The sequence below is a fragment of the Lynx canadensis genome, chromosome B3, assembly GCF_007474595.2.
Source record: "Lynx canadensis isolate LIC74 chromosome B3, mLynCan4.pri.v2, whole genome shotgun sequence".
NCBI classification, from domain to species: Eukaryota; Metazoa; Chordata; class Mammalia; order Carnivora; family Felidae; genus Lynx; species Lynx canadensis.
Genome location: NC_044308.2, coordinates 656,931 through 681,719, shown reverse-complemented (window position 1 = coordinate 681,719; position 24,789 = coordinate 656,931). Strand labels below are relative to the sequence as shown.

Below are 24,789 nucleotides of genomic sequence, written 5' to 3'. Positions count from 1 at the left end.
TCCACGGCTCTCCGCGAGAGCCTGGCTGCAGGCCCGCCCTGGGCCGGGGCCGGGGCCAGAGCTGCGGGGTGGACACATCAGACATCACCCTGCCCTCGGGCTCCTGGCCGGGGGTGGCCCGCAGCCTTCCCAACGCCAGGACACCGGGGGCTGAGAGCACAGAGGCCTGGGGCTGATGGAGGCCGGGAGGGTCAGACAACGGAGTCCTGGAGGACAGGCCATCAGGGGAGGTTGTGACATGGGAACGGGCGGTGGGCTCACGGCACAGGAACCACAGAGCAGAGGCGGGGGGGGCGGGGGCGGGTAAAGTGTGGGATCTAGGGGGCGCTCACCCCGTGGGGATGGGGTGGGGCGCCCCAGAGGTGAGGGGGGTAGGGGCCGCACGGGGCTCACCGTGCCGTCTCGCCCCCTAGGACTCTGACCCAGGACGACCCGGGTGACAACCAGGTCACGCTGGAGGAGATCACACAGATGGTGAGCCGGGCCCCTTGATGGCGCCCCAGTCCCGTCCTGTGCCGGCTCCCCAGGGCGGGCGTCCCAGAGCACACAGGCAGATGACTCGGGGCAGCAGAGACCAGTTCTCAGAGTTCTGGGGGCCAGGAGCCCGCGAGGAAGGTGGCGGCTGGGGCCCGGGGGACGGTCCTGCCCGCCTCTTCCAGCTCCTGGTAGCCCCACAGTCCTCGGCTTGTGGCCGTGAGTCTCTGGTGTCTGCCTCCTCCCTGTCTTTCCTCCACACGACTGTCCCTGTGTCCACACTGCTCCCTCTTGCAGATGCCAGTGCTGTTGGATCAGTCCCCCACCCTGTGTCCTCATCTCACCCCGGGCACATCTGCGAAGACCTTGTGTCCAAATGAGGTCGCGTCCCAGATGCCAGGGGTTAGCAGCACCTCTGTTTCGGAGGGAGGAAATTCGGCCCGTGACACTCCCTCCCCTCCTCTCTTCATCTCTGCCCCCACCGCAGCCCCTCAGCTCCTTCTCTGCTCACCTGTCCCTGGAGGGGGCAGGTCAGAGGTCGGGCAGTGGTCGGTGCGTGCTAGACTGAGACGCGAGGTGCTCTTTCCTACGGCAGCGAGTTCACATCCTCACCGCGTTCACGACGAGGCGGCTGAGGGTGGGGGAGGCGACGGGCCTCACCCGAGGTCACGGTGTCAGCTCAGGGGGAACTCCAAAGTGGGCGCTGGTTCACACACCTCACCGCCTCATCCCTGAGAGGCAGGTGCAACTCGCCCTGCCCGGAAACGGGGGAGCCCAGGGGAGCTCGGTGCTTCCCACAAGGAACAGGGGGCTGACGGTGTTCCACGCCGTGGAGGGGAATGATGGTCTCGCGTGCTCCCGGGGCCTGGCCGGGCCCACTGCCTTCTCCGGGTCAGGGATGTGCCCTGTGTGCCCCCCGGCATGCCACCGTGAGCCACCCCAGGGTCCTGGGCCCCTGCCACCACGGTGGCCAAGGAAGCTCAAGGCAGACTGGTTTTGACCCCCCTCAGGTAGAGGCGGCCCCCCCCATGCTCCCTCACCTCTCAAACCGGCTGACTGACCTCCTGTGCCTTCTGCACTCAGTGTGGGGACTCAGGACTCGGGGCTCTGGGCCCACTGCTCCCCCCCCTCCTGACTCCAGGCCCTGGGCATGGGTGAGGGCCCCCATGGGGGAGCACCTGCCTACGTGGGGCCCACGTCCTGCCCCCCGAGCGCACTCCGGCTGGTGCCCCCGGGCGGGGAAGTTGTTCATGTACAGTCACCAGATCGACCCTTGGGGCCAGGATGCCGGGTGGACCCTGGGAGACGCTGGCTCCTTCCTGGCGCCTCTCTGCAGGGGCTAGACCACACTCGTCCTGTTTCCCACCCGACCAGAATGTTTGCCTTCGGGAGCGGGAGAGCCTTTGTTCCCGGCAAGCAGCCTGCAGCTCTTGGGAACAGAGCACCGCTGAGCCGCCCTCAGCCCCGCCCTGACTTGTTCCCAGTGCCCTGAGAGCCTGTGGGGGCACAGCCTGTGTGGACGAGGCCCCGTGGCCTCACCAGAGAGCCCAAGGACTTTTGCAGTGGAACTTTGACAGGCCCCGTGACAGGTGGAGGAAGGTGGAGGTCTGAGCTCTGGTTCAGGGTCCCCTTCTTTCCTAGGTGACCAAGAGGGAGCAGGGTCCACTTGCTGAGCAAATCTTCTGGCCAAGTCTCTCTGCCCCTGGGCCGACCCCCACAGGCCTCTCCCCAGCCGAGGCCAGCCACTGGCCCTCAGCCCTGACGGATCGGCTATCCTGGGCCCTCAGAAGTGGGCTGGGCTGCCCACCTGCCTGCCGGGGGCTCCCCCCCCATGAGGATCCTTCCCCCAAAACACCCCACCCTGGGTGGCATCTACGGCTGCTGTCCCCGAGTCCCCACCGCCTTCCTGAGGACTTGTCATCCCTGATGGTTTCATGTCCCCACACTCCTGCACACAGGCTTCTGGCCTGGGGTGACTGTGCCAGGGGGACGCGTGGCTACCCCAGCACGCACACATGCATACACGCACACACACATGCACACGCAGACGAGAGAGTGAGTTCCTCTGCCTCCCTGCATTCTGACTCTGCCTGGTCCTGTGTCTCTGGTCCTTCTGTCCCAGTGTCTGGCAAGGACCTGGCAGTGTGACCCTCAGTGTCACTGCTCAGGGAGTGGGAAAGAGGGAGGGAGGGAAACCGTCTCGCAGGGATGGCTTCCCCCCTTGAAACGGGATGGACCCCGTGCCCTTGTGATGAGTGCAGCTCTGGGGGGCTCAGCCCAGCCCCGGGGGCCCCTGGGGAGAGTAGCTGGCCCCTTCATCCCACGCAGCCTAGTTGGAGGTCGGGGTGATCCTTGTTGCTGGTTCTTCTGCCAATGGACACAGGCCCCTCCCAAGGCCAGCAGACTCCCTCCCCTCCCTTCCACTGCCACCGCCCCCCCGGAGCCAGCAGACCTTCCGTGAGGCCTCCCCATGCCCGCCTCTTATCAAATCCCTGCCACGGGGACCTTGGGCCCCTCGCAAGTGTTTCCCATGGCCAAGGGGCCCAGGTGGTGGCACCTGTAAGGGCAGTGTCCATGGAAGCCCCCAGAGACGTGAGAACCCCAAGACGAAGGCCAGACAGCCGCCTTCTGGGCCCAGGACAGGAACACCGCCCCAGGAGGCTGTCACACCTATGAGCCCACACCTGCTGATGAGTTTTAAAAGGAAAGGTTACAGAGGCGGGTATGGGTCCAGACAGAATCTGAAGGAGGAGACGGGTCGCTGGGAGGTCACTGGCCCCAGGCCCAGCCAGTGACCCAGTCGTGATCCTCGGGAGCCTCTCTTGTCTCATTCATGCTCTGGGGCAAGGTGGACCCGTTGCAGGGGAAGCGGTGACTCAGGAGCACGGGTGCACACTCAGGGCACCGCGAGGTCCCGGCTCCCTTTGCCCTTTCCTCCTCTCCCTCCCTGCACACGCCAGCCACCCGCTCACCAGGGGTCACAGTGGGGAAGTGTCCAGAAATCGGGAAGGGCCTGACTCAGGACTTGCTCCCTCAGGCAGAAGGCGTGAAGGCAGAGCCCTTTGAAAACCACTCAGCCCTGGAGATCGCCGAGCAGCTGACCTTGCTGGACCACCTCGTCTTCAAGAAGATCCCTTACGAGTGAGTGGGTGCGGGTGCGGGCCCTCCCTCCTCCTCCCTGGGAGTCGGCTTTGGCTGTGCCCCGGGAACACGTGCAGGAGGCTCTCCAGAGCCGCGTGAATTCTCCGCAGGAGGAACAGAAATGTGTAAATGCGTGTGTCTGTCGGCAGGCACAAGGGAGGGTCCTCTTTGCCGGCCCCAAGGGCCCACCTTACTGTGAGCTGCACACACACACACGTGCATGCTTTTCCAGAAGCATCTCCAACTCCGCATTCCTACTCTGCAGGTCTGGGAAAGGAGTGTGTGTGTGCTCCCCCCCGGGAGCAGAGCGTGGGGACAGCCCCGTGGTCTGGTGCACCTGCCCTGGTTTTCAGTTTTCACGTTTATGTCTGAACTGGGGGCAAACCTCCTTGTGAGTCACTGTTGCCGTGAGTTCCTGCCAAGGGCCTGAGAAGAGCTTCCCGAGATTGGTGTCTCTGGGTCAGAGGCTTCTGGTCCCTGCTTTCCAGAAAGGCGGCCCCGCCTGAAACTCCCCAAGGCCCTCGCTCGCGAGCATGGTGGGTGGAAACCCGCCTCTTCCCCCCGGATGCGAAGCAAGTGTCAGTCCCGACAGGCTCCCTGTGGGAGGAGAAGCAGATTTCTGAAACACAGCTCACTCCCCTCCTGCCCACGGCGCCCTGCCCGGGTCCCCCACGGCCACAGCCAAGCCCAGAGCTTCCCTGGGAGGCTGGGGCCGTGTGGGGGGGGCCCGTGAGGTCGCCGTACTGGAACACAGCCGGCTTGGCCTGCAGGCCCCTCTGTCCTTCCACTCGGCCCATGTTGCGCCTCTGTCCCTGTCCTGCAGACAGCTTCTGCACGGGCACGTGGAGATACGAGTTCTCCGTCACAAGCAGGGTGCAGAGAGGACTCAACCGTGACCGCGCACTCACTCCCACTTCTCTCCTCGTGTCGGCCTCACGACAGCCCCGGGAACAAAATAGTCACTGATCCCATTTCACAGATGAGGGAACTGAGGCCGCGAGCCCAGGGTCCTGTCCTCTCCGGGGCTCTACAGAAAGTTACTCCCTGAGAAATTAGAGCCTCCAAAGGCAGAGAAAGCAACGCCATCATCCGTGCAAACCTCACCCGCCCGGTGCCCTTCCTTCCCGCAGGGAGTTCTTCGGACAAGGCTGGATGAAGCTGGAGAAGAATGAGCGGACCCCTTATATCATGAAAACCACGAAGCATTTCAACGACGTGAGTACGGTGGAGGGGGTTGGGGGGGGAGGCGGTGCCCTTCTGTCCCAGGTTTTCCTTCCGCAGGCCCCTCAGGGTGCCAGGTGGAGGACAGGTTCCCCGCGAGGCTAGCGCCTGACCGTCTGCGGTTTGTGTGCACCGTGACCTCACGAGCCCTAAAGGATGGGGGCTGTTACCCCACGTTGGTCTAAGGAAAGCCGGGCTCTCAGGGCCCTTGCCCTGGGGGCTCCTGAGTCATGTCCAGGAGGCAAGGAAAAGTCCTCCCCCGGCACGAAGCCCGGCCCCAGCCCCTGAACCACAGGCCCTCGCGCCCAGCCTGGAAAGAGCCCCGAGGGCACCTGCGCTGGCCTCTAAGTTCCCCTGAGCTGAGTCATCCCCCCCAAGGGAAGGCCCTTGAGGAAGGAGCTGCCCACGATTCCACTTGTCCTGACCTCCTGGCCAGGCTCCCTGGTCAACACCCACATCGGGGAGAGTCTGCGGCAGCGGGAGGAAAAGAGAGACACGGCCACACTGCAGCTTGGGGTCAGGACCCCCGTAGGGCACCCAGCAACAGACAGAACCCAGGCCACATGTCCAGTTAGAGACAGTGCGCGAAGCAGGTGGGCAGGTCCTGGGAACGCGCAGCAGCCCTGGGCGGCAAAACCCGGTCCCTCGTCCTCCCCCCCGACTCCCGTGTGCACCCAGGACCGAAGTGAGCCAAGGGTGGGGCATGAAACCAGTGTTTGCTGCCCGTGTGCGGCATGCCAGGCACTGTGACCAGGGCTTTGCAAGCATGGTCTCATTTACCCCTGTTATTCCCACTTTGTGAATGGGGAAACTGAGGCCCAAGGGGGGTCAGTTTCATCCCCAACATCACACGGCAAGACAGCCTGCCTCCGAGGGCCACCCTCATCACCACCTGGCGTGTGGCCATCTCTCTTAGAATCACAGAATGTGCACCTCCGTGGTGGTGACCATCACGGCCCGTGGCTGTTTCTAGATCTCTCCCCGACTGGGTCTGCAGCTTCCCATGCCGTTGTCTTACTGAGCGGCACTGACCAGGCTCTCCGGGATCAGGGCGAGGGCAGAGTGGGGGGGCACCCCTGCTGCCCGCGGCCCCCGTGCGGCAGACTTGAGTGCAAACATCGATGGTGAATCTTGGTGTTGGTTCCGAAGAGAAAGCTTCTCATCTTTCCCCGTCGAGGATAATGTTTGTTTCTTTATCAAGTTAAAGAAATTCTTTTCTCTTCTTGTTTGCTGACGGTATTTGCCACAGATCGGTACTGAATGTTATCAAAATTGTGCACATCTATTGAGATGGTCACGGCTTACCTCCTTTAAGCTGTTGATGTGGTGAACGACGGTTACAGATTTTTCTCTAATGTTCACCCTTCCTTTCGTTCCGGGGACAGACCTAACCTGGTCGTGGCACGGCAGACAGGTGGATGTGTGATTTTCCTTCTCGTGTCATCTGCATCTGCTTTTGGTATCAAGGTTATACTGGCTTCATAGAGTACGTTGTAAGATACTCCTTTTTTTTTTTTTTTTTTTTTCTATTTTCTGGAAGGTTTCACAGAGATATTCCTTTAAAGAATTAGTATAAGTTGGGGCACCTGGGCAGCTCAGTTGGTTAAGCGTCTGACTTCAGCTCAGGTCATGATCTCGGGGTTCGTGAGTTTGAGCCCCGCGTTGGGCTCTGTGCTGACAGCTCAGAGCCTGGAACCTGCTTCGGATTCTGTGTCTCCCTCTCTTTCTGCCCCTCCCCCGCTCTCTCTTTCTATCTCTATCCCTCTCTCTTTCTCTTTCTCTCTCAAAATTAGTAAATTTTAGAATTGTTTTCAAGAGTTACAACATATGTACTATTTCATGTTTTCGTTCCTCCCTAATTCTCTTCAGTGGTTTTCCATTCTTAAATAGTTTTACAAGCCATCCTTTGGACATACATCCTTCAGAAATTATGTTTGAGAAGATATCTTGGCAGTAAAGGCCTACAGTTTTCATTCACCTGCACATGTCCTTTTCTTAATTGTTTATAACAAGTAGTCTTCTTTTTTACTTTTTTTTAATAATTATAAATTCATAGGAAGTTTCAGAGAAAAGCACAGGGTGAGTCAGCCGCTGCCCCAGCTCTGTGTGTTTCTTGCTCCCTGACTCCCCAGGTCCCGCCCACATCTGATTTGTGCCTGTGTGTGTGTGTGTGTGTGTGTGTGTGTGTGTTCACTGAGGGCAGGGGGACCTCTGCCACTTTATATGTGAGCCCAGTGATGACACAAGGTATGGGTCCCCTCCAAGCCCCAGCCGTGTGGGGGAGATGGTCTCGGAGCTGGGCTCCTCCTTTTTCTTCCAGGCAAACCGTGGGATCACTTTGTCAAGCCCTCAAGAGAGCTCTCATTGTGTGTTTTATTGAGTCATGTTGAAGTCACGTATTAGTTTAGAAAAATGGCATATTTATATTCTCCTTTGGGAATTGGATCTTGTTCTTCGTAATCCAAACCTTTTATAACCTTTTGTCAATTGTTTCCATGCAGCGTCTTCGGAAATCCTCAGATATTTAAGTTCTTAGGTAGTTTACACATTCCCATTGGAATTTTGAGAATATTTTCCATGGTGTTTTCTAGTTGGTATTGCCAGTGTATAGGAAAACTCGTTATTACGTGTCGAATGTTTAACCAGCCACCCTCATGAGCTCTATTAGTCGTCCTGGTAGTTTTCCAGTGTATCCTTTTGGGATTTTCAAACGGGCAGTCATATCATCTGCAAGCAATGGTGATTTATCATCTCTGCAATACTTAGCCTCTTATTTTTTCTTGTCTCATTGCATGGGCTTAAAGATCAGTAACTTGATTGCTTCAGAGATCATCCGCAACGAGGACATCAACGCGAGAGTGAGCGCCATCGAGAAGTGGGTGGCCGTGGCCGACATATGCCGCTGTCTGCACAACTACAACGCCGTCCTGGAGATCACCTCGTCCATGAACCGCAGCGCAATATTCCGGCTGAAAAAGACGTGGCTCAAAGTCTCCAAGCAGGTGCGGCGGGAAGCCGGCGCCATCGCCTGCCTGGGGCCGGGCTGGGGCCGGGGCGCCAGAGTGCTGGCCTCCGGACATCCGGAGGTGGGCAGAGGACAGGGTGGAGGCCAGCGCTTCCTTGTAAGCCCTCTTCCGGGAGAACCTCTTCTCCTGTATCACCTGAGACCAGGTATCAGGCCCGCATATGTGGTGCTGGGACCCGTGAGACGTTAATTCCCACTTGAGAATTAATACTCCAAAGACGAAGGTGGAAGAGTGATCACTGGTCCCGATACTCTTGTCCTTGGGTTGGGACAGAAGGGTGGATGCCACTCTGGATCTGCAGGGTCGCCGGGACGGGGCCGGACGAACTTGCAGATCCCTTCCCAGGTCTCTGATTCTCTGGCCCTTCTGGCCACCAGGGAGTCCACTGGTCCCTGTTACCCATGGGTAGTTGGTGACCTTAAATGGGGGCTTGATCTTTATTCACTTAGAACATGATTCTTCCCTGGGAATGAAGTTCCCTACACTGAGGTCACGAGGAGGTCACCGAGGCCCTAAGAGGAGGGTCAGTGGGGCACTTGGGCCACCTCCTTGGTGCACACAGTGTGTGCCCGGACCCCAGCCTGCACGTGTGCAGGAGGTTGGATGGGTGCCACCGAGGGCAGGGTAAGCCTCCAAAGATACCAGTGACTTGGCCACAGCGTCTGGTCCTACGACTGGGTGGGCTGTGTGGAGCCCAGGGTCTCCGGGGCACCTGTCTCCTCTGGATTTACATACGGTGCCCGCCTCGCTGTCCTCTTTATTGCCTGCCCCCTTACCATCCTCACGCCAACGACAGGTCATGATTCCGCCCCCACGAGCAGGCATCGGGTCCATACATCCCTCCTCCCTAGAAAAGCAGCCAAACTCAGGAAGCCCTGGGATGCTGCCCTCCCTGCAGTGCGGTCACTCTGGCCCCAGATGACGCCGTGACTGCAGGGTGCCTCCTGCCCCACCCCGTGACGCCAGGCCTCTTGCCTCCTAACACACAGAGATGCCAGGGCTGGGACAGGGGCAGCGGAAGGTGCCAGCTTGCTAGTGGGCTCCTGGAAAGAACAGAGCCTGGACGCACAGGGACTCAGGCCGCAGGCGCATCTGGCCGCTCGTGGCCACAGTGCTGTGAATTCCTGAGCGGGCCGCTGCAGAACCCCCAACTCATCCGAGCCGACTCGGCCTGTCAGGGAGCAGACGGGTCTGTCGGCGGGTCTGATGGCCATTCCAGGCCCGTGTCTTTCTTCTGCCCTGGGGCTGTCAGAACGGTGCTGTCTTCTCCGGAGGCTCCCACCACAGTGGGGGCTCCGTAACTCTTGGCCTCATTCTTCAGCATCACCCTTGTTGTAGAGTTGGGAGGGAACCGCCTTAACCATCCCGAGGTCTCCCGCTCTCTCAAGAGGGTGCACAGGGAGGGCAGTTAGAGATCAAGACTAACGGCCAGGCCTGCGTTCTCGGATGTCATTCAGGACCCGGGCATCGGCGATGCCTCGGAAAGCACATCGGGCCCACACGCCCTGTGGCGGCCTCGCCCAGCCCTCAGCTTGCGCGTCTGCGCGGCGCCTGGCCCGCACCGGCCCGGGAAGGATTGCTGCGTCTCTGCAGGTATCCCGTGGATACTTGTGACCCCCCCCCACCCAGGCCCCTGGAACGGCCACGTGTCTTAGAGGCGTGAGGTGCAGCCCCAGCAGGTAGTTGTTATCATTTGCTCGAATGTGCCCGAAGCGGGAAAGCATTCTGTCCAGTCCAGGCCAGCCCTTGGCTGGAGCCGAGCAGTCAGGCTCAGTCAGGGACTTCTGGCTCCGTTTCCCTGTTCTCCCCTTCCCTCCCCCAGCCTCTCTGAAAGGGGGTCCCCCTCCAGGAGAGGACGGATGGCGCCCCTCCATGGGGCGGCGCAGGTGACTGCCGGATCTGCGTGTCTCCTCTCTGGAGGACAGTTGAGTCTCAGTAGGGACAGAAATCTCTCCTCGGCTGCCGGTACTCTGGGGCTCCTCTGGGAGGGACCAGCCTTGGCCGTCAGGAAGCATTCTGTTTGGTGAAGAGGGAAGATGGGATCTTCCTTCAGGAGGTTCTGTGACCACCTTCCTTCTCAACACAACAAGGCCGGCCCCTTGCTCGGTCTCTGGTTCCAGTGACATGTTCCAAGGGCTCCCTTGTTTCCACCCTCCCGGCAGAGATGCCCAGAATCCCAGGGGCCTGGGTCCCATTGAGCACCAAAGGACGGAAACTCTTGGCCCGGCCGCTTCAAGCCGGAACTCACTTTGTAAGCGGCGGCGGCGGGAATATCCAGGGGCCTCCCAGGCTGCAAAGCTCCTTCCTGGACAGAAGGACACCCCAGAGGAGCACAGATGTGGAAGGAGTCTAAGCGTGCCCATCTCAGAGCCACAGATCGGTCCCAAGTGTCTACCCAGCCCCCCACACACATCAGAATATCCCCCACGTATCCTCAGGACTGCTAGCACGGTGATACTTCATCCGGAGCTAAGTGGCCAGCGGGGCCTACCCTCCCATTTTCCAGATGTGAAAGTGGAGGCCAGCCATGGAACAGGAGTGGTGTGTGTGGGCTTGCGGAGGGTGTGTGCAGAGCTGCTGAGGCCCCAGGGCCAGGACACTGGGCCCCCACATCTGGTCTCCGGCTGCCTCGGGGCCAATCCTCTGCAGGCAAGTGGGGAGGAGGAGGGGGCGGGCCCAGCTCTGGAGAGAGAAGTCTAGAAAGTACGGGAGAAGCAGAGGCCCGGGGCCGCGGTTGGCATCGGCACCAGGCTGCGGGCCGGTACCTGAGGGCGGCTGCGTCAGGGGCACAGAATCACGGCCCGTGGCTGTGTCTCCGCCACCAGGTCCACACGCATTTCTGCTTTGAGCGGGGCTGGTCAGGACCAGGTGACGACTCCCCATCCAGGAGGAAGCAGACCGGATGGGCCCCTCGAGGACCGCACCCCGGTCTCTTCTCCCATCTGAATCAAGTCTCGGTGTCGCTTTCTGCAGGCAGATTTCTCAGGAACATCTGGCCCAAAGCTGAGGGGTGTGCTCGGCCCGTGTGACCAGCGTCCCCTCCAGGCCACATGCGCACAGCTGGCCCCCAGCGCCCATTCTCCGCCACGGCCTGGATTTTGAGGGCGGGAGCTAGAGGGGGGGGGGTCGCTAAGCCACGTCGCTGTTGCATAAGTGAGGGACCCAGGGACCGCCAAGGCCAAGGGGCCCCCAGCCGGCAGGGAAAGGACCGCAAAGCCAGACCCTGGGCAGCCTCCGTGGCTCCCGTCTGCCCCCTGCAGACAAACGGGACCCTCAGCTGGGGGTCACTCTTCCCCATCACGGTCTTTTCTTCTAGGTGATCAGTTCACCTGCCATCTTTTCTCCTGATTCTTACGTTAGTGCGGCGTCCTAGATACACAGGTTTGGTTCTGTGCCCGCACCCTTGGCCGCATCCCTGGGGTTCAGGGCGCAGGAAAGGCCGCGGAAGTGAAGCCATGGCCACGGCCGCGCTCTGCTCCGGAGGGCCCCTTGCAGTTACCAGGTCCCACCCCCACCCCGGTGTCCGGGTCCGTGTTTGCAGGGGTGAGACCGGCACTCAGATCCCCCGCATCACCGCCCTTGTGCTTCTGAAGGGTGAGAGGACAAGGGTCCGTGGCTGACTCTTCAGGAGTTGGGGGGCGGTCCCCGGAAACGCCCTGCCCTGCGAGGAGGCAGAGCAGGGGCGGCCCCGGAGCCCGAGGGCGGCCCGTGGACCGTGGGCCGGTGCCTCGGGCCGCTGCGAGCCGCGCGTTAGTAAATGCTTCTGATTCTTTCTAGACAAAAGCTTTGATTGACAAGCTCCAAAAGCTTGTGTCATCAGAGGGCAGATTTAAGAATCTCAGAGAAGCTCTGAAAAAGTAAGTGTGTGCCATTTTGTCACCGTTATTTTTCAAATCGTAGAACCGCATTGCGGAGGCCTCCACGCGCCCGTCTGGCTGGAGCAGGAGGTCCGTGTGTCTGTCTGTCCGTCCATCTACCCACGCGGCCCCTGGGCTCCCCAGACCTCTCGGGTGGGTCGGCTCTGTCCTCCACTGTCTGCTAAAGCCATCCCAGTCTCCGCGGCAGTTCCCGGCGAGGGGAGGGGCAGCACGGCCGAGTCCCAGCACGCGGGATGGCCGTGGCCCCAGACGCCTTGACGCTGACGCACACACATCCCCACAGTTCAGTGTTTCTGACATCAGGGAAGGTCGTGAGGTCAAGGTGTTTACTTAATGGGATCGCGTTTTCTCGTTTTCGTTGAGAATTAGTCATGGGAACAGGTGCGGTTTGCACAAACGGCATCTGGCAATCGGAGAACACAGATTTGCCGATGTCGCACCTGACCGCTGGCAAGGCGGGCAGGTCGTCACTAGAGCAGGACCACGCCACGCTGAGGGCCGTCTCGTGCCACATGGGCTGTTCAGCGGCAGCCCCGGCCCCTGCCCACCAGATGCCAGTGCCTTCCCCAAGTCGTGACGACCAGAGATGCCCCCAGACGTTGCCAAGTCCCCGGGAGGGGCAGTCGCCCCGAGGAGGCCCGCCACCGTGAGGCGGGCCCTCCCGTCCCCTTCCTCCAGACAAGGACACTGAGGCGCTAGTGGCCGTCGCAGAGCCGTGTGGCCGCGGTGACAGAGCCAGACCCTGGCCCAGGCGGCCTGCAAGGCCAGTGCTCTGCGGTTTGCCCGAGGGTCCAGGCCCTCCCAGCGCATCGGCCTCAGCCCCTTGGGGCGCACGGCGACCACAGGCTCACGCGCGAGGGCTCTGGGGTCACCCCCGCCCGCTCGCTCGCTCGCTGTGCACCCGCGGCCTCTGCGTGACTCCCTGCCGTCCTTGGCGAGACCCCGGGGCCGCCCCCAGTCCCGGCTCCCTCCAGGGCGCCTCTCCCGCCTGCCGTGCGGAATCACGCGGCCACTGCCCCCGGGGCCCGGGGACCGCGTCCAGCCCTTGGCACACCCGCGCCCCGCCCGTGTGCCCTCATTTCCCTCCCGCCGCACGTGGGCCGTCCTCCGCCACCTCCGTGTGCCATTGCTGCGTTCATCTCCACCGTGTTCGTCCTCAGACAGATGCCCCGCCATCTGTGCCGTCTCTGTCACGCCTGGGCCCCCCGGAGCCCGTGGGCTGTGCTTGTGGGGGCCGCCTCACCGCGCATTCACCCACCTGTCCGTCTGCCGGGCGCCCTTCCATCCGCCTCCCGCCCATGGCTTCCTTGTCTGCCGTCGCCTCCATGGCCTGGGTCTGTCTCGGTAACCGCACCCCCCCCCCCCCGCCTTCCCTCTTTCCCGGGGGCTCCGGTCAGCCTGTCCCAGACGCCTCTGCTCCGGGCTGCAAGGGGGTGGGGGACCTCGGGCATTCAGGAGCTGAGACCTTATTCAAACCGGGTTCTCGCTTTATGCACACGGAGGCCACGCCCTGGAGGGGAAGGAGAGACGGAGGACATGGGGCAAATGTGTCCTGCACCCCTTCTCCAGAGACACCGTAGAGCCGTGCTGTGTGAACCCCGGGGTCTTGTCTCAGCAGGGGGGGATGGTGGTCACAGGAAGGAAGGGAGAGGTCAGTCTTGAGCACAGCCGGTGGCCTGCCCGGACGGGGCCTCCTGTGTAGCCCGTCACTGAAAAGGTTTCGTGCCCGCACACAGGCTAGTGAATGGCCTTTCCCGGCTGAGACTTCACCCCTACGTCCTACTCCCCTCCCCTCAGCCACACTCTTAAATCCCCCGGGCCCACCGACAGCGCGTGCCCTGTGCACCCCCAGTCCCCTGCCCAGGGCCCCCGAGCGTGCCCCCGTCTGCCCTCCTCCTTCCCCGAGCCCAGAGACCACCCTTCCGGTTCCGTGCAGCAAAACGTGGCCAGGAAGTCAAGTCCTCAGTAGCATTTGGTCACCAGCCCCGCTGGGGTCAATTCTGGGATTGCTCACCCGCCTAATCTGAACCCAGCACACGTTGGCAAATCTGTACTCGGGCTCAGAACGCGGGGCCACGCTCCCCGCGGGCTGCGGCCGCCCTGAGCAGAGGGCTGTGGGGGACCCAGGCGGCTCGCTGACCACCAGCCCGTCACCACCCGCCCTTCACAGGGGACAAAATCCATCCGTGTGGATGCGAGGGGCCCAGGGGTGCCACCAGGCCACACACTCATTTCCACCTGTATTTTCTGCTCGTGACCACACAGCAGAGCCTAGTCTCCTGCCGAGACCGCAGAGCAGCGGGTGCCCTGGTGGCAAAACGAGAGTGGACTGCGACCCCCACCCCCACTCCTGGCCCCACTGCAATTTTTCCCCCAAAATCTGAGCACCTCGTTTCTCGCACCGCATGCCAAAACTGGGGCTCCAGCCCACGTGGCCCAGCCCGAGTGCCCCTCACACCCTCTTGGGAGGGAGAGGAGATCCCTCAGCAGGGGCAGCGAGGCGTGTGAGAGAGAGGGCCACTCCCCAGGCTGGGGCAGGGCCGAGGGGGGAGAGCTGAACTCCCCAGGCTGGGGCAGGGCGGAGGAGGAAGGGCTGACCCCTTGGTGGCCAGCCCGTCAGGCAGCCACACGGAGCTTTCAGCCGCTGGGACCACGTGATCTCCCCTCCCACATGACGTCCTCAGGAATTTCTTGGAAGATGGCGGGGGACCCCAGACAATCCCAGGCAAGGCCTAGATGCCAGTGTCACCAGGAGGCGGCTTCCCGCATCCAGGCGCTGCCTGGAAAACCAGAGGCCGTGTTTAGAATGGGAAGCGGGGCACTTTTGTCTCTTCCCTAAAACAGCAGGTTACGGGCGGGTGAGGGGTCTGTGAGGAGAGGGAGCCGCCCCGCGTCCGCCCGGAGCCAGGGCAAGGCCGGACCCCGCCCGAGGGGGATGAAAGTGCCCACACGGGGAGTTCAGAGCCGGCCAGGGGTCACAGGGGCGTGGCCTACAAGGAGCCCTCCGCGTGTGTCCCTTTCGTTCAGGCGCTCCCGCTGGGTCCCCACACAGTGGCAGCCTTCCGGGACCCTCCACAGCCCCGTGCTCCCCACGCCTGCCCCCAGCACCCAGCGCCACGTCGGCAGCCCCACACGCTGACCAGCACGGCTCTGGGTCCGGGCCGGTTGTTTGGTTACACGGATGGACTTGCCGTGTGCACGTGCCTGCACGCGCGTGCATACGTGACTGGACTAACCGTGTGTGCGCTTCCCTGGGCCCCTCCTTCCAGGCGCCTCACCCGGAAGGCGGTGACCAGGGACAGAGCGGGAATGGGGCTGTGACTCCACGTGCCCACCCGCCACCGTCCTACAGCGGGCTCCTGAGCCCGGTAAACGCATCAGGGGAATACACGTCCACGATCAGAGGAACCCCTGACTTCCCACCGCTCTGGGCAGTCGGAGACCCTGTACGGCCTTCGGGAACACTCAGCGCGTTCCTTCCCTGCGGCCCCGGTCCCCCTCCCCTCCCCCCAAGACAGGGGGTCCTTCCCGCCCTCCGCGTTCCTAGTCACCGTCAAGAGCAGAAATAGCGGGCGAGCTGGGAAGCCCCTCTCAGAAGCCGATGGCCAGCGAACCCCCCCCCCCGCCCCAGCGCTGGCTACAGAGTTGCTCCTCCGTCTCCCGACTAAGTCCCACCTGCCGCCCAGACTTGGAGGATGATGGGCGGGGTCAGAAAGCCTGACCTGTGACAGTCACAGACTGTGTGGTCCCGCAGGACCCGTGAGTCTTGTTTGTTTTTTTAAATCACAACCCAGTAAGAACACTTTTTTTTCCCCACAAATACGTACACGCAAACAGCAACAAAAGTTTCACAAAACAACATGTGCTTTTGGCCCGTGCAACCAACTCAGATATTTTCTTTTATTCTACTTCTGGGTTGTTGTTGTTGTTGTTTTCGTTCTTTAAAAAGCTGATCGCTTAACGTAGTTCCACCACCCAAGAAAGAGTCAAGACCCACAGGTCAGAAGACAGCTCTGGCCACGGTCTCCCTCACCCCCAGGGCCCACCTCCTTCCCGGCTTTGCTGCCCATGTGCCGGCGGGATCCACTCTCCATAGCTTCCTTATAATTAACTCACGTTTTCCCCGAGGTAAATTGAAGTAGGAAGGAAAAGCGTGTCAGAACAGTAAACGGGGAACCATGAATACAAGGTCGCCACGATAAACAGACCGGGTGAAAACAGCGGTTTCTCGCTTCTAGCAGGGATCCTGGTATTTGCCAACACCCGTCCTGAGACCTGTTGCCGTTTGTCCAAAAAAGAAAGCAACAGGGGAGGACAATGGCCAGTGTCAGAAGGCGTCAAAGCCATACGACCGCCGGACGGAAACCGGATGTGTTTTTCCCCGCGTGCATCCATGCTGCTTCATGTAGCGTGGGCGCATCACCTAACCTGACCTCCTAGACCTATCTGGGCAATCAGCCCCATCACGTGAGGGCGGCCTTGACCCTCGGGTCAAGGGTCACACACCTAGCAGGCGAGGGGCAGAGGCTGGGTTTCTGTTCTTGCCCCACCGACCTCCCTGCCTCCCCTTCTTCCCGAGTGGCGGGTTGCCGCGTGGCCTCAAGGAGACAAGGTCAGAGGTCGAGGAGCGGGGTCACCTGCCCCCGCAAGTGCGCGCGGCCAGACTGGCCGTGTCTGCGTGCTGGGCTGCGCTGAGAGGAGGCTGCGGGGCACCATCAGGGGTTCCCTGAGGGCACGACCCGGAGCTCTGCCAGAGCACGGTGGCCGCCGGACCCACACAAAATCGGCCCCTTTCTGGGGCCCCGCCCAGAGGCTCCAGGGCAATACCCTGTGATGAAGATGTAACAGCAGCCCCCCAAGTCGGAGCGGCGTGGTCTACCACTCCTGGGTCCTGTCTCCCAAAACGCTCCCTCCCCAAGAGGTCACTTGTTAGGGACGCTGTCCCCCAGCCCCCTGCTTAGAAGCCACTTGTAGGAGGGGACCTCAAGGGCCAGGGTTTCCTGCTCCGGGACCCCAGTGCTCAGGTGGGCAGGAGATCCCGTGGGGCAAGCGGCCGGTCAAGGCAGAGGAGGAGTGTCAAGGAGCAGAACGACACCGGGGGGCTGGGTAGCATGGCTGGCAGAATGGGGTGGGGGCTGGCAGGTCCCCTGGGGGTGGGTCTAGAGCAGGGCTGGGTGGAGAGTTTCACGGGGGAGTCAGGCGAGGGGGCTGGGAGGGGGCCGGCCGTGGAGCCCAAAGCCTGCATCCGGACGGAGAGCGGACGGGTGGGGGAGGGCTCTCTGTCCCGCTGGTCCGTGGCCCGTCGCCCCGGAGGACCGACCCTGAGGCGGCTGGCAACCCCAGGCCTCCAGCACGTGCATGCAGGGTGTTCTGGTTCCGTAGACGCTCGTGTTTTCAAATGAAAAACGTTTGTCTAATGCCGTTTGCTTCGAAGTTGTGACCCGCCCTGTGTCCCTTACCTGGGGATGTACCTCACCGACCTGGCCTTTATCGAAGAGGGGACACCCAATTACACGGAGGACGGCCTGGTCAACTTCTCCAAGATGAGGATGGTACGTGTCCCGGGGCAGGGCCGGGGGGCGTCAAGACCCGGGCCGAGCCCCGGGACCGCCTGGCCCGCCTGGCCCGCGATCGAGCACGCGCACCGGCAGCCTGGAGCCGGCTTCTCCGACGAGAGCCGCGGGTCCCCGAGAGGCAGAGAGGCAGACAGCATCGGGCGGGCCCCCAGCCAGCCTCACCGCGCTCCCTCGGACGGAGCCCGCTGAGGGGTCGCCCCCGCTCACAGAGGAGCAGCCTGGGCTCGCGGGGCTCCGTGGCCCACCCGAGGTCACCCCGCGGGGGAGGGGCAGAGCTGGCCGCGTGAAGCCAGTGGCAGACGGAATCCGTAGGCAGCCCCTCCCGAGTGGAAGGAGAGAGCCGGGCCGGTGTCGTGGCTCCCCCGCCCTTTCTCACGACACCCTCGCGTGGGTTCTGTGTGATGCGGTTTCCGGTCGACACGGGGCTCCCTAGGAGGGCTTCTCTGTCACCCGCAAGCCAGAAGCACCGTCCTGGTGACAGGACGGGGCCCCGGCACCCACGCACAGTGGGCACGCAGAACGTGGCAGGTGCCCGGCTTTTGCTGAGACGTGGGCACCGTTTTGGGATGTTGGACAGCCTGCCCTCTCCGACCGAATGACGCTTTTTCTGTCACGTAATCAACCTGTAGACTTTTTACTAGTGTCCCCCTGGACACAGATCGCTGGGGCGAAGGAGGCCACATGCCTCCATGGGGGCTCTCAGGAGGCGGTGTGTGTGTGAGCTAAGAGACCGACTTCGGGTTCGGCTGTCGGTGCCCCGTCCGTGCCGTGGAGCGGAGGGGCTGGGGGAGCCCGAGAGAGCAAACTGTCTTCTTGAACTGTCCTCGTCCTCGCAGATATCTCACATCATCCGAGAGATTCGCCAGTTCCAGCAAACTGCCTATAAGATAGAACACCAGGTGAAGGTAAGCCGGAGGCACTTTCCCCGTCACCCGGGCTGTCACGCGGGCACGCACTCCGTCCGTCAGTCCGTACCCCTCCCTGCACGCCCAGCCCCTCTCATCCCCTGACCCCCCGGGGCCCCGCTCAAACGCCAGCTTTTCCAAGAAGCCTTCCCTCTGCCCCGACCAGCGGTGAGTTCTCCCCGCTCCACGGCTGGTGCTAACCTTGCCGCTTCCGTCTGATTTTCACCTGCCCTGGGACGGCTGGAGGTCACGTCTCGGCCCCCTCCCAGCCAAGAGAGGCAGCGTTTACAACATCTTTTTGGAAAGTGACGCCCCCTAGTTACAAAGTTCAGAGCTGGGAAGGGCACACGGTGGAAAGTCCCCCGGCCGAGTGCAGCCGTTTGTGGTGTGGTTTTCCTTCTGCCCTGGGTTTCGGAGCAAAGTAATAATAATAATGAAGCTTTGGTTCCAAGCAAGCGACAACTGAAAGAGCCTTGAGGAGAACTTGGCGAAGCGGGGCTGCCCGTGCGGCTTGGGCGCTGCCCCTCGAAGCACCTTTACTTGTAGGAATCCAGCAGGTGACGTGGGAGGGCGGACGGAAGGGTGATTCTGTCCACTCCGCGATCTCGCCCCGGAGCGAGCCGTGCGAGGCCGGAAGCGCGGCCTCGGTTTCCCCTTTCTCCTCTCGGGGTGAATGTCGCTCAGCCTGATGCGTATTCGGCATAAACGCCGAAAGAACACGTGACCCACTCGCCACCTAGGTTCTACGACTGACATCTTAGCGGGATTTTTCCAAAGTAGGAGCCCAAAACGCTTCACCTAGAGTTCAGCCAAGGGTGACGTTGGCCACACATGACTTCATATCCCCGTCAGGCGGCAGTCAGTAAAAATAGCCGGCCCACGTGAAGACGGAGCGCTGGCTCAGATGCGTTCGCCCCTCCCCCGCGGGGGCCCCATGTCCCCACCGCCTGCCACTTGCCCTGCGCCTTCCTCTCGCCAGGTGACCCAGTACCTGCTGGACCAGTCCTTCGTCATGGACGAGGAGAGCCTCTATGAGTCTTCCCTGCGAATGGAGCCCAAACTCCCCACCTGAAGCCGGCCCGGCCCGGCCCCAGCGCCCCACGGACACACGCGGTGTGATGTGTACATAATCGTCTGGTTCCTGGGTTCTCCTCTCTAGTATGTGCTTCTCCAAGAATACAGATCCACTCTCGTTCTTAGATCCCCGTAGAACCGGAACAGGAGCCTCCGCTCCGTGTGAGACTTCGCCCCCCACCCAGCCCCCGCCCCCCGCAGCGCCTGTTTCTTTCCAGCCGCGTCCGTAGCCTTCCCAGCCCCCCACTCTCTCGGACGGGGAGACGGAGCCCGTGCAGACGCCAGCCTGGGCGCCACCCCGCTTCTGTCCTTCCGCGGCCCAGGCCTCCCCCCACCCCGGGCTGAGGCGGCCCCCCCCCCGGGCGCCCTCCCAGCATGTTCCATGTAGTCGTCGTAACGGGGGGGGGGGGTGGGGGGGTGGGGGGAGGCGGGCGGGGACCGCACCCTGAAGTCCAGTCATCCACGGATCTTCCCGCTGACGGCGATGCCAGTTTCCAAAGCAGCTTTTTCAGCCAAAATCACAGGGGTCAGAACTCTCCGTCTCCCGGTAACCTGGACGGAGGGGGTCCTCTCCGCTGAGAACCACGCCCCGCGACACCAGCGCACCACCCTGTGCAGGCCCCACGTGCTCCCTGCTCTGGGAACCACACCGGGGTCTCCGTGAACCCGGACGAGGCCCCGGAGCGTCCCCAGGGGAACGGAGTCACGACACAGAGTCGCATCGACTTCTGCCGGCCGCTGCCCGGCATCCGCCGCAAGTCGGGGACCCAAAGAATGTCACTCGTCTCGTAGCCGCCTAACGGTCACCGCCAGCTTACGTGGAGATGCTCCGAGTCTGTTCGCTTTGTGAAAATAGTGCCACGCCGTAGAGCTAGGAAATCAGCGAGTGTCTGTGTTGCACACACCGCAGTCCCGTCCGAGCGCCTTCCAGCAGGAGTCCGGCAGCGCCCGTCCGCGAATCCCCCCACGTGCTGTGACGCCGCGCGGCGGGGAGGGCACAGTCAGCTCCGCGCGGCTGGCATGCCCCAGGACGGCGCACAGGCCTGCTCCTGCTGTAAGCAATACCTTAGTGGTATGAGAATTCTATTCCTAGTCCTAAAATATTTCCACTTACAGCTTGTTTGGAGAAGAGAAATTTCCATTTTTGTAAAAATATATGTTTCCTGATTACCTCTTGCTAATAAATTTCTTCTATCTCAGGGTGAACAGTGAGTCTCGACGGGTTTCATTCGTGCACTCAAGGGGAATCTGAGGCCCGGGCAGGGACCGGAGGGACAGGGACACAAGCCCTGCCCTCGGGGACACGCGGTCTGCAGTCCAGTTATCCGCTGCCCCGGAATAATCGCGCCGAAACTTAATGGCTTGAAACAGTTTCTGTTACATTTCAGAGTCTGGGGAGCCGACGGGGTCCAGCTGGAGTCTCTCTCGTGAGGTCACGGTCACGGCAGCTGGGGCCGGGGGGGGGGGGTCATCTGAAGGCTCGACTGGACGCGGGGTCCGGGACGGCGCTCTCCGTGGCAGGAAGGTGGTGCCGGCTGGGGGCCGAGCTGGGCTGTCCCCCTGCCCCCGCCACCCACACCGGGCCTCTGCGTGTGGCTGGGTTCCTCCCGGTCCCAGAGCCACCTTCCAGGAGGCTGGGAAAAAGCTGAAGGGCTACTTGCGACCCAGCCTCAGAGCTCCCGCAGTGTTCTATTGATCCCACGCGTCCCCAAGGCCCGCTGGGTCACCAGGGGATCGAGCTGCGGGAGCAGAGGATTTGCAGCTTCTTCAAGTCACTAGAGAGACAGGCCACTTGAGCCATCACAGGAGGGGACAGGAAGGGCCTCCGGGCTAGCAGAGGAGAGGACGTGGGGGAGGGTTCAGAGAAGCCCCGCAGAGATGGAGGGGGCGGCGAGCAGGGGCGACCCGCCAGGCAGGCAGGGAGGGAGCGCACCCCAGGCAGGGAGGTTAGCGAAAGCCCAGAAGCGTGAGCCCGCGTCCTCGTCCGGGCAGCGGCTGGCATGAGCACAGAGGTGGAGGTGATGCGGAGGAAAGCAGAGGGTGGGAAGCCGGGAGAAAAGAATTCCCGGAGGGGAGGGCAGCTCCAGGTGGGGCCAGTTGAGGCCTAGGACCTGCCCTGTGGCTGGGACATGACCCCCCCCACCAGCGCCTCCAAGGGCGACAGGAAGGTGAACGGGAGTGCACCCCGCCCCAGGTCCACCCCCGATGGCTCCTCACGGTCACTCGTGGAACCTGGCCCCAGAACGCTGCCCTCAGGTACAGGCATGGAGCCTGAGGTAAGGCGGGACCCACTTCCGGAACCTCCCAGGGCCACGGCCTCTGGGACCTGCTCTCCAGGTCCCCCGGACCCTTTTTATCCCACTAATACTGTGACCCAGGCAGGGGCACCTCTACAGGGACAGGGCCTGGTTTGGACAGCCAGCTTCACCACTCGCCTGCGGGGGGCCCAGCAAGTGACTGAACCACAGGGGTGGGGATACTTCATCACAGAATAGAATTAAATGAGCTAATACAGCTAAAGCGCTCGGCACGGAAGCAACGGCTGATGGTGGGGGCAGCACATGACGGGGTCCCAGAAAGATCTCTCGTGGTAAGCCGCGGCAGCAGCTGTTACCGTCTGGTGTAAAGGCCGAGCTGGGGCTCCGTGGGCCCGGCCCACCAGCCCAAGGCCCCGAGGCCCAGGCGTGTGCTGAGTGCTGTCCCCTCCTCTGAGGTCCTGGAGGGAAGGAGGAAACCACAACTGGGTGTCCGCGTCCTTCAGGATGGGGACCCCCGCGCCCTTTTCCCCACCGCGAGCAGACCCCGAGGCGGCAGGTGCACCAGACCGGAGCTCAACGTGTTTCTTCCTCTGTTCCCGACGGGAGGCAGCATTGTGGCTACTTTGCTCCCTCCCCAGGGGACGTCTGCGGGTCATCACGATTGGTCAAGGAGACAGGTGGACGTGGGACAGCAGCTAAGAGTGCACGGGCTGGCCCCAAATGTCCCGCTCTGAGCCAGGCGGCCCAGCGTCCGCTCCCCGCTTCGCGGCTCACCTGCTGTAGGGCCTTAGGCAACTTCTACGTCTGCCCTTTGGCTCAGTGTCCCCTTCTGTGAAACGGGGTCTACAACGACAGTGAAGGTTCCCGTGAGGATCGGCCGGGGGACTGGCGCACGGCGAGCACTAGACGACCGCTGGCTCTTGTTCCTTCATGACACATTTACAGGAGGCTCAGCGTCAGGCCACCCCGGCCACTGCGGACTCGGTTATGAGCCACGCTGTCAGGGTCCCTGTCCCCACAAAGCCGCCTTCTGCTGGACGGCGGGCAGCGGGCAATTTTTGCAAATACCGGGGGCAGCGTCGTGGTGTGCAGGCCACCTGAGGCTGGCACGTCTGAGCTGAAACCCGGAGAATGCAAAACCGTGATGTCACCATTACAGAAGCCACGAGGCCACCAGTCACCTGAACGCGGGCACACGCGCTGCGGATCGGGTGAGGTGCCAGGCAGCTCTCGGGCTTTTCCAGGACAGGAAAAGTGAGGCCAGAGAAACACACGCCACCCCCATGTCAAATTTAAGAGGCTGCCGAAAGATGTCTGTCATTCAGGTGACATTCTAATACTTTTAAAAAGCCAAAATTGGGGGCACCTGCGTGGCTCAGTTAGCTAAGGGTCCAACTTGGCTCAGGTCGTGATCTCACCGTCAGAACCCTCGCGTCGGGCTCTGTGCTGACTGCTCGGAGCCTGGAGCCTGGAGCCTGGAGCCTGCTTCCGGTTCTGTGTCTCCTTCTCTCTCTGCCCCTCCCCCACTCACGCTCTGTCTCTCTCTCTCTCTCAAAAGTAAATAAACTTTATTTTATTTTATGTTTAATTAATATTTTGTATTTATAAAATAAAAAGTAAAAATTCAAAATTAACGGAAGCATGCATGGTGACCAAAACATGAGCATTCGCGGTACAGACAGGGTCAGTGGTACTGACTTTTCCTTCGGCCTCGGGCTCGTGTGCGGCTGGGCACGGCCTCTGGCTCCTTTTGTAGGTAGGTGACAGCGGAGCTGGCTCAAGAAGGGACACGGCTTTGCCTCGGGTGGGTTGCAGGTGGGCTCGAGGAGCTGTGGGGGCGGGTTGCCCCGGAGCCCGTGGGGCCGTGGGCGGGGCCATGGGGGGGGGGGCTCTTGGGCTGTGGGCGGGGCCATGAGGGGGCTCTTGGGCTGTGGGCGGGGCCATGGGGGGCTCTTGGGCCGCGGGCGGGGCCATGAGGGGGCTCTTGGGCCGTGGGCGGGGCCATGGGGGGGGGCTCTTGGGTCGTGGGCGGGGCCATGGGGGGGCTCTTGGGCCGTGGGCGGGGCCATGGGGGGGCTCTTGGGCTGTGGGCGGGGCCATGGGGGGGCTCTTGGGCTGTGGGCGGGGCCATGGGTGGGGCTCTTGGGCCGTGGGCGGGGCCATGGGTGGGCTCTTGGGCCGTGGGCGGGGCCATGGGGGCTCTTGGGCTGTGGGCGGGGCTGTGGGCGGAGCTGTAAGCGGTCTCCTGGGGCTGTGCGCCCCCAAGCCCACGAGGGAGCTTGTTAAGGTCAGTAGGCGCGAGGAAGGCTGCCCTGGTCCTTGAGGGTCCTGTGCTGTAAGTGGGTCTCACCAAGGCGAACAGAGCTGCCCGGGCGCCTGGCCGCCCCAGCAGCCACTCCCACCACCCTGTGCTTCACGACCGCGGCCTCCTTCCCAACAGGGGCCGGTTGTTGCCACAAGGTTATGGCGGTGTCACCCGGACCCACACGCCCTCCAGGTATTGATGGGGCTCCCACCTGTGCAGGTAATGTGCATCCCACCCCGTCCCTGGCCTCCTGGAACTCCAGACCCAGCTGGGGACAGGAGACCCACCCGGCTAATGACCCCTGAGTTTCTAGCTACAGCCACCCCTCCTTCTAGGCTCCAGACCCTACGGCCAAACATCTAGAAGCCGTCTCCACGGGGGTGCCCCACGGCCACCTCGACTCCACTGGACCAGACCGATCTCCGCACCCCACCCGATTGTGCCAGCCAGAAACCAGGGGTCACCCCTGACCCACCTGCAGGGGGTCGCGGGTCCGTGTCAACCTCCTGAGTCCGTTCCCAGGCAGGTGGCAGCTTCTCACCTGGGGCCAGCCGTTCCCCAAGTACAGGTGCCCTCTGCATGCTTGCAAGCTGTTGAGGACTCCCCCAAAAACCCACATAAGTGTGTTAGATCAGCCACTATAATGGTACTTACTGATGAGTGTATTCAAAACTAAAACTTCGGGGAAGTGTTTAAACAATTACGTCCATTCTTTTAAAAACAGCAGTAACATCAGCATCCTACTTGCGGCCACGCACCCAGGGAGCAGAGAGCAGGTTCCCCAAGGGTTAGCTGTGCACCGATGTTCATAGCAGCATTCTTCACACAGCCAGAAGGAGCAGGCCACCCGAGTGCCCACTGATGGACAGACAGACAGACGTGTGCGGTCTGCACACACAATTCAGCCTTAAAGAGGAAGTGTAGGGGCGCC

The 24,789-nt window shown here is 62.0% G+C and overlaps 1 protein-coding gene across 1 annotated transcript in view; it reads left to right on the top strand.

Moving 5' to 3' along the window:
* The window catches only part of RASGRF1 (Ras protein specific guanine nucleotide releasing factor 1), an 89,794-nt gene extending 70,501 nt beyond the window's left edge, over positions 1 to 19,293 (top strand). The window contains exons 14-21 of the mRNA XM_030318532.1: positions 414 to 474; positions 3,512 to 3,615; positions 4,746 to 4,830; positions 7,641 to 7,838; positions 11,640 to 11,719; positions 17,175 to 17,292; positions 18,153 to 18,221; positions 19,201 to 19,293. Of these exons, the coding sequence (XP_030174392.1) occupies positions 414 to 474; positions 3,512 to 3,615; positions 4,746 to 4,830; positions 7,641 to 7,838; positions 11,640 to 11,719; positions 17,175 to 17,292; positions 18,153 to 18,221; positions 19,201 to 19,293 (808 nt within the window). The remainder of the gene's footprint in view (positions 1 to 413; positions 475 to 3,511; positions 3,616 to 4,745; positions 4,831 to 7,640; positions 7,839 to 11,639; positions 11,720 to 17,174; positions 17,293 to 18,152; positions 18,222 to 19,200) is intronic.
* Positions 19,294 to 24,789: the final 5,496 nt, after the last annotated feature.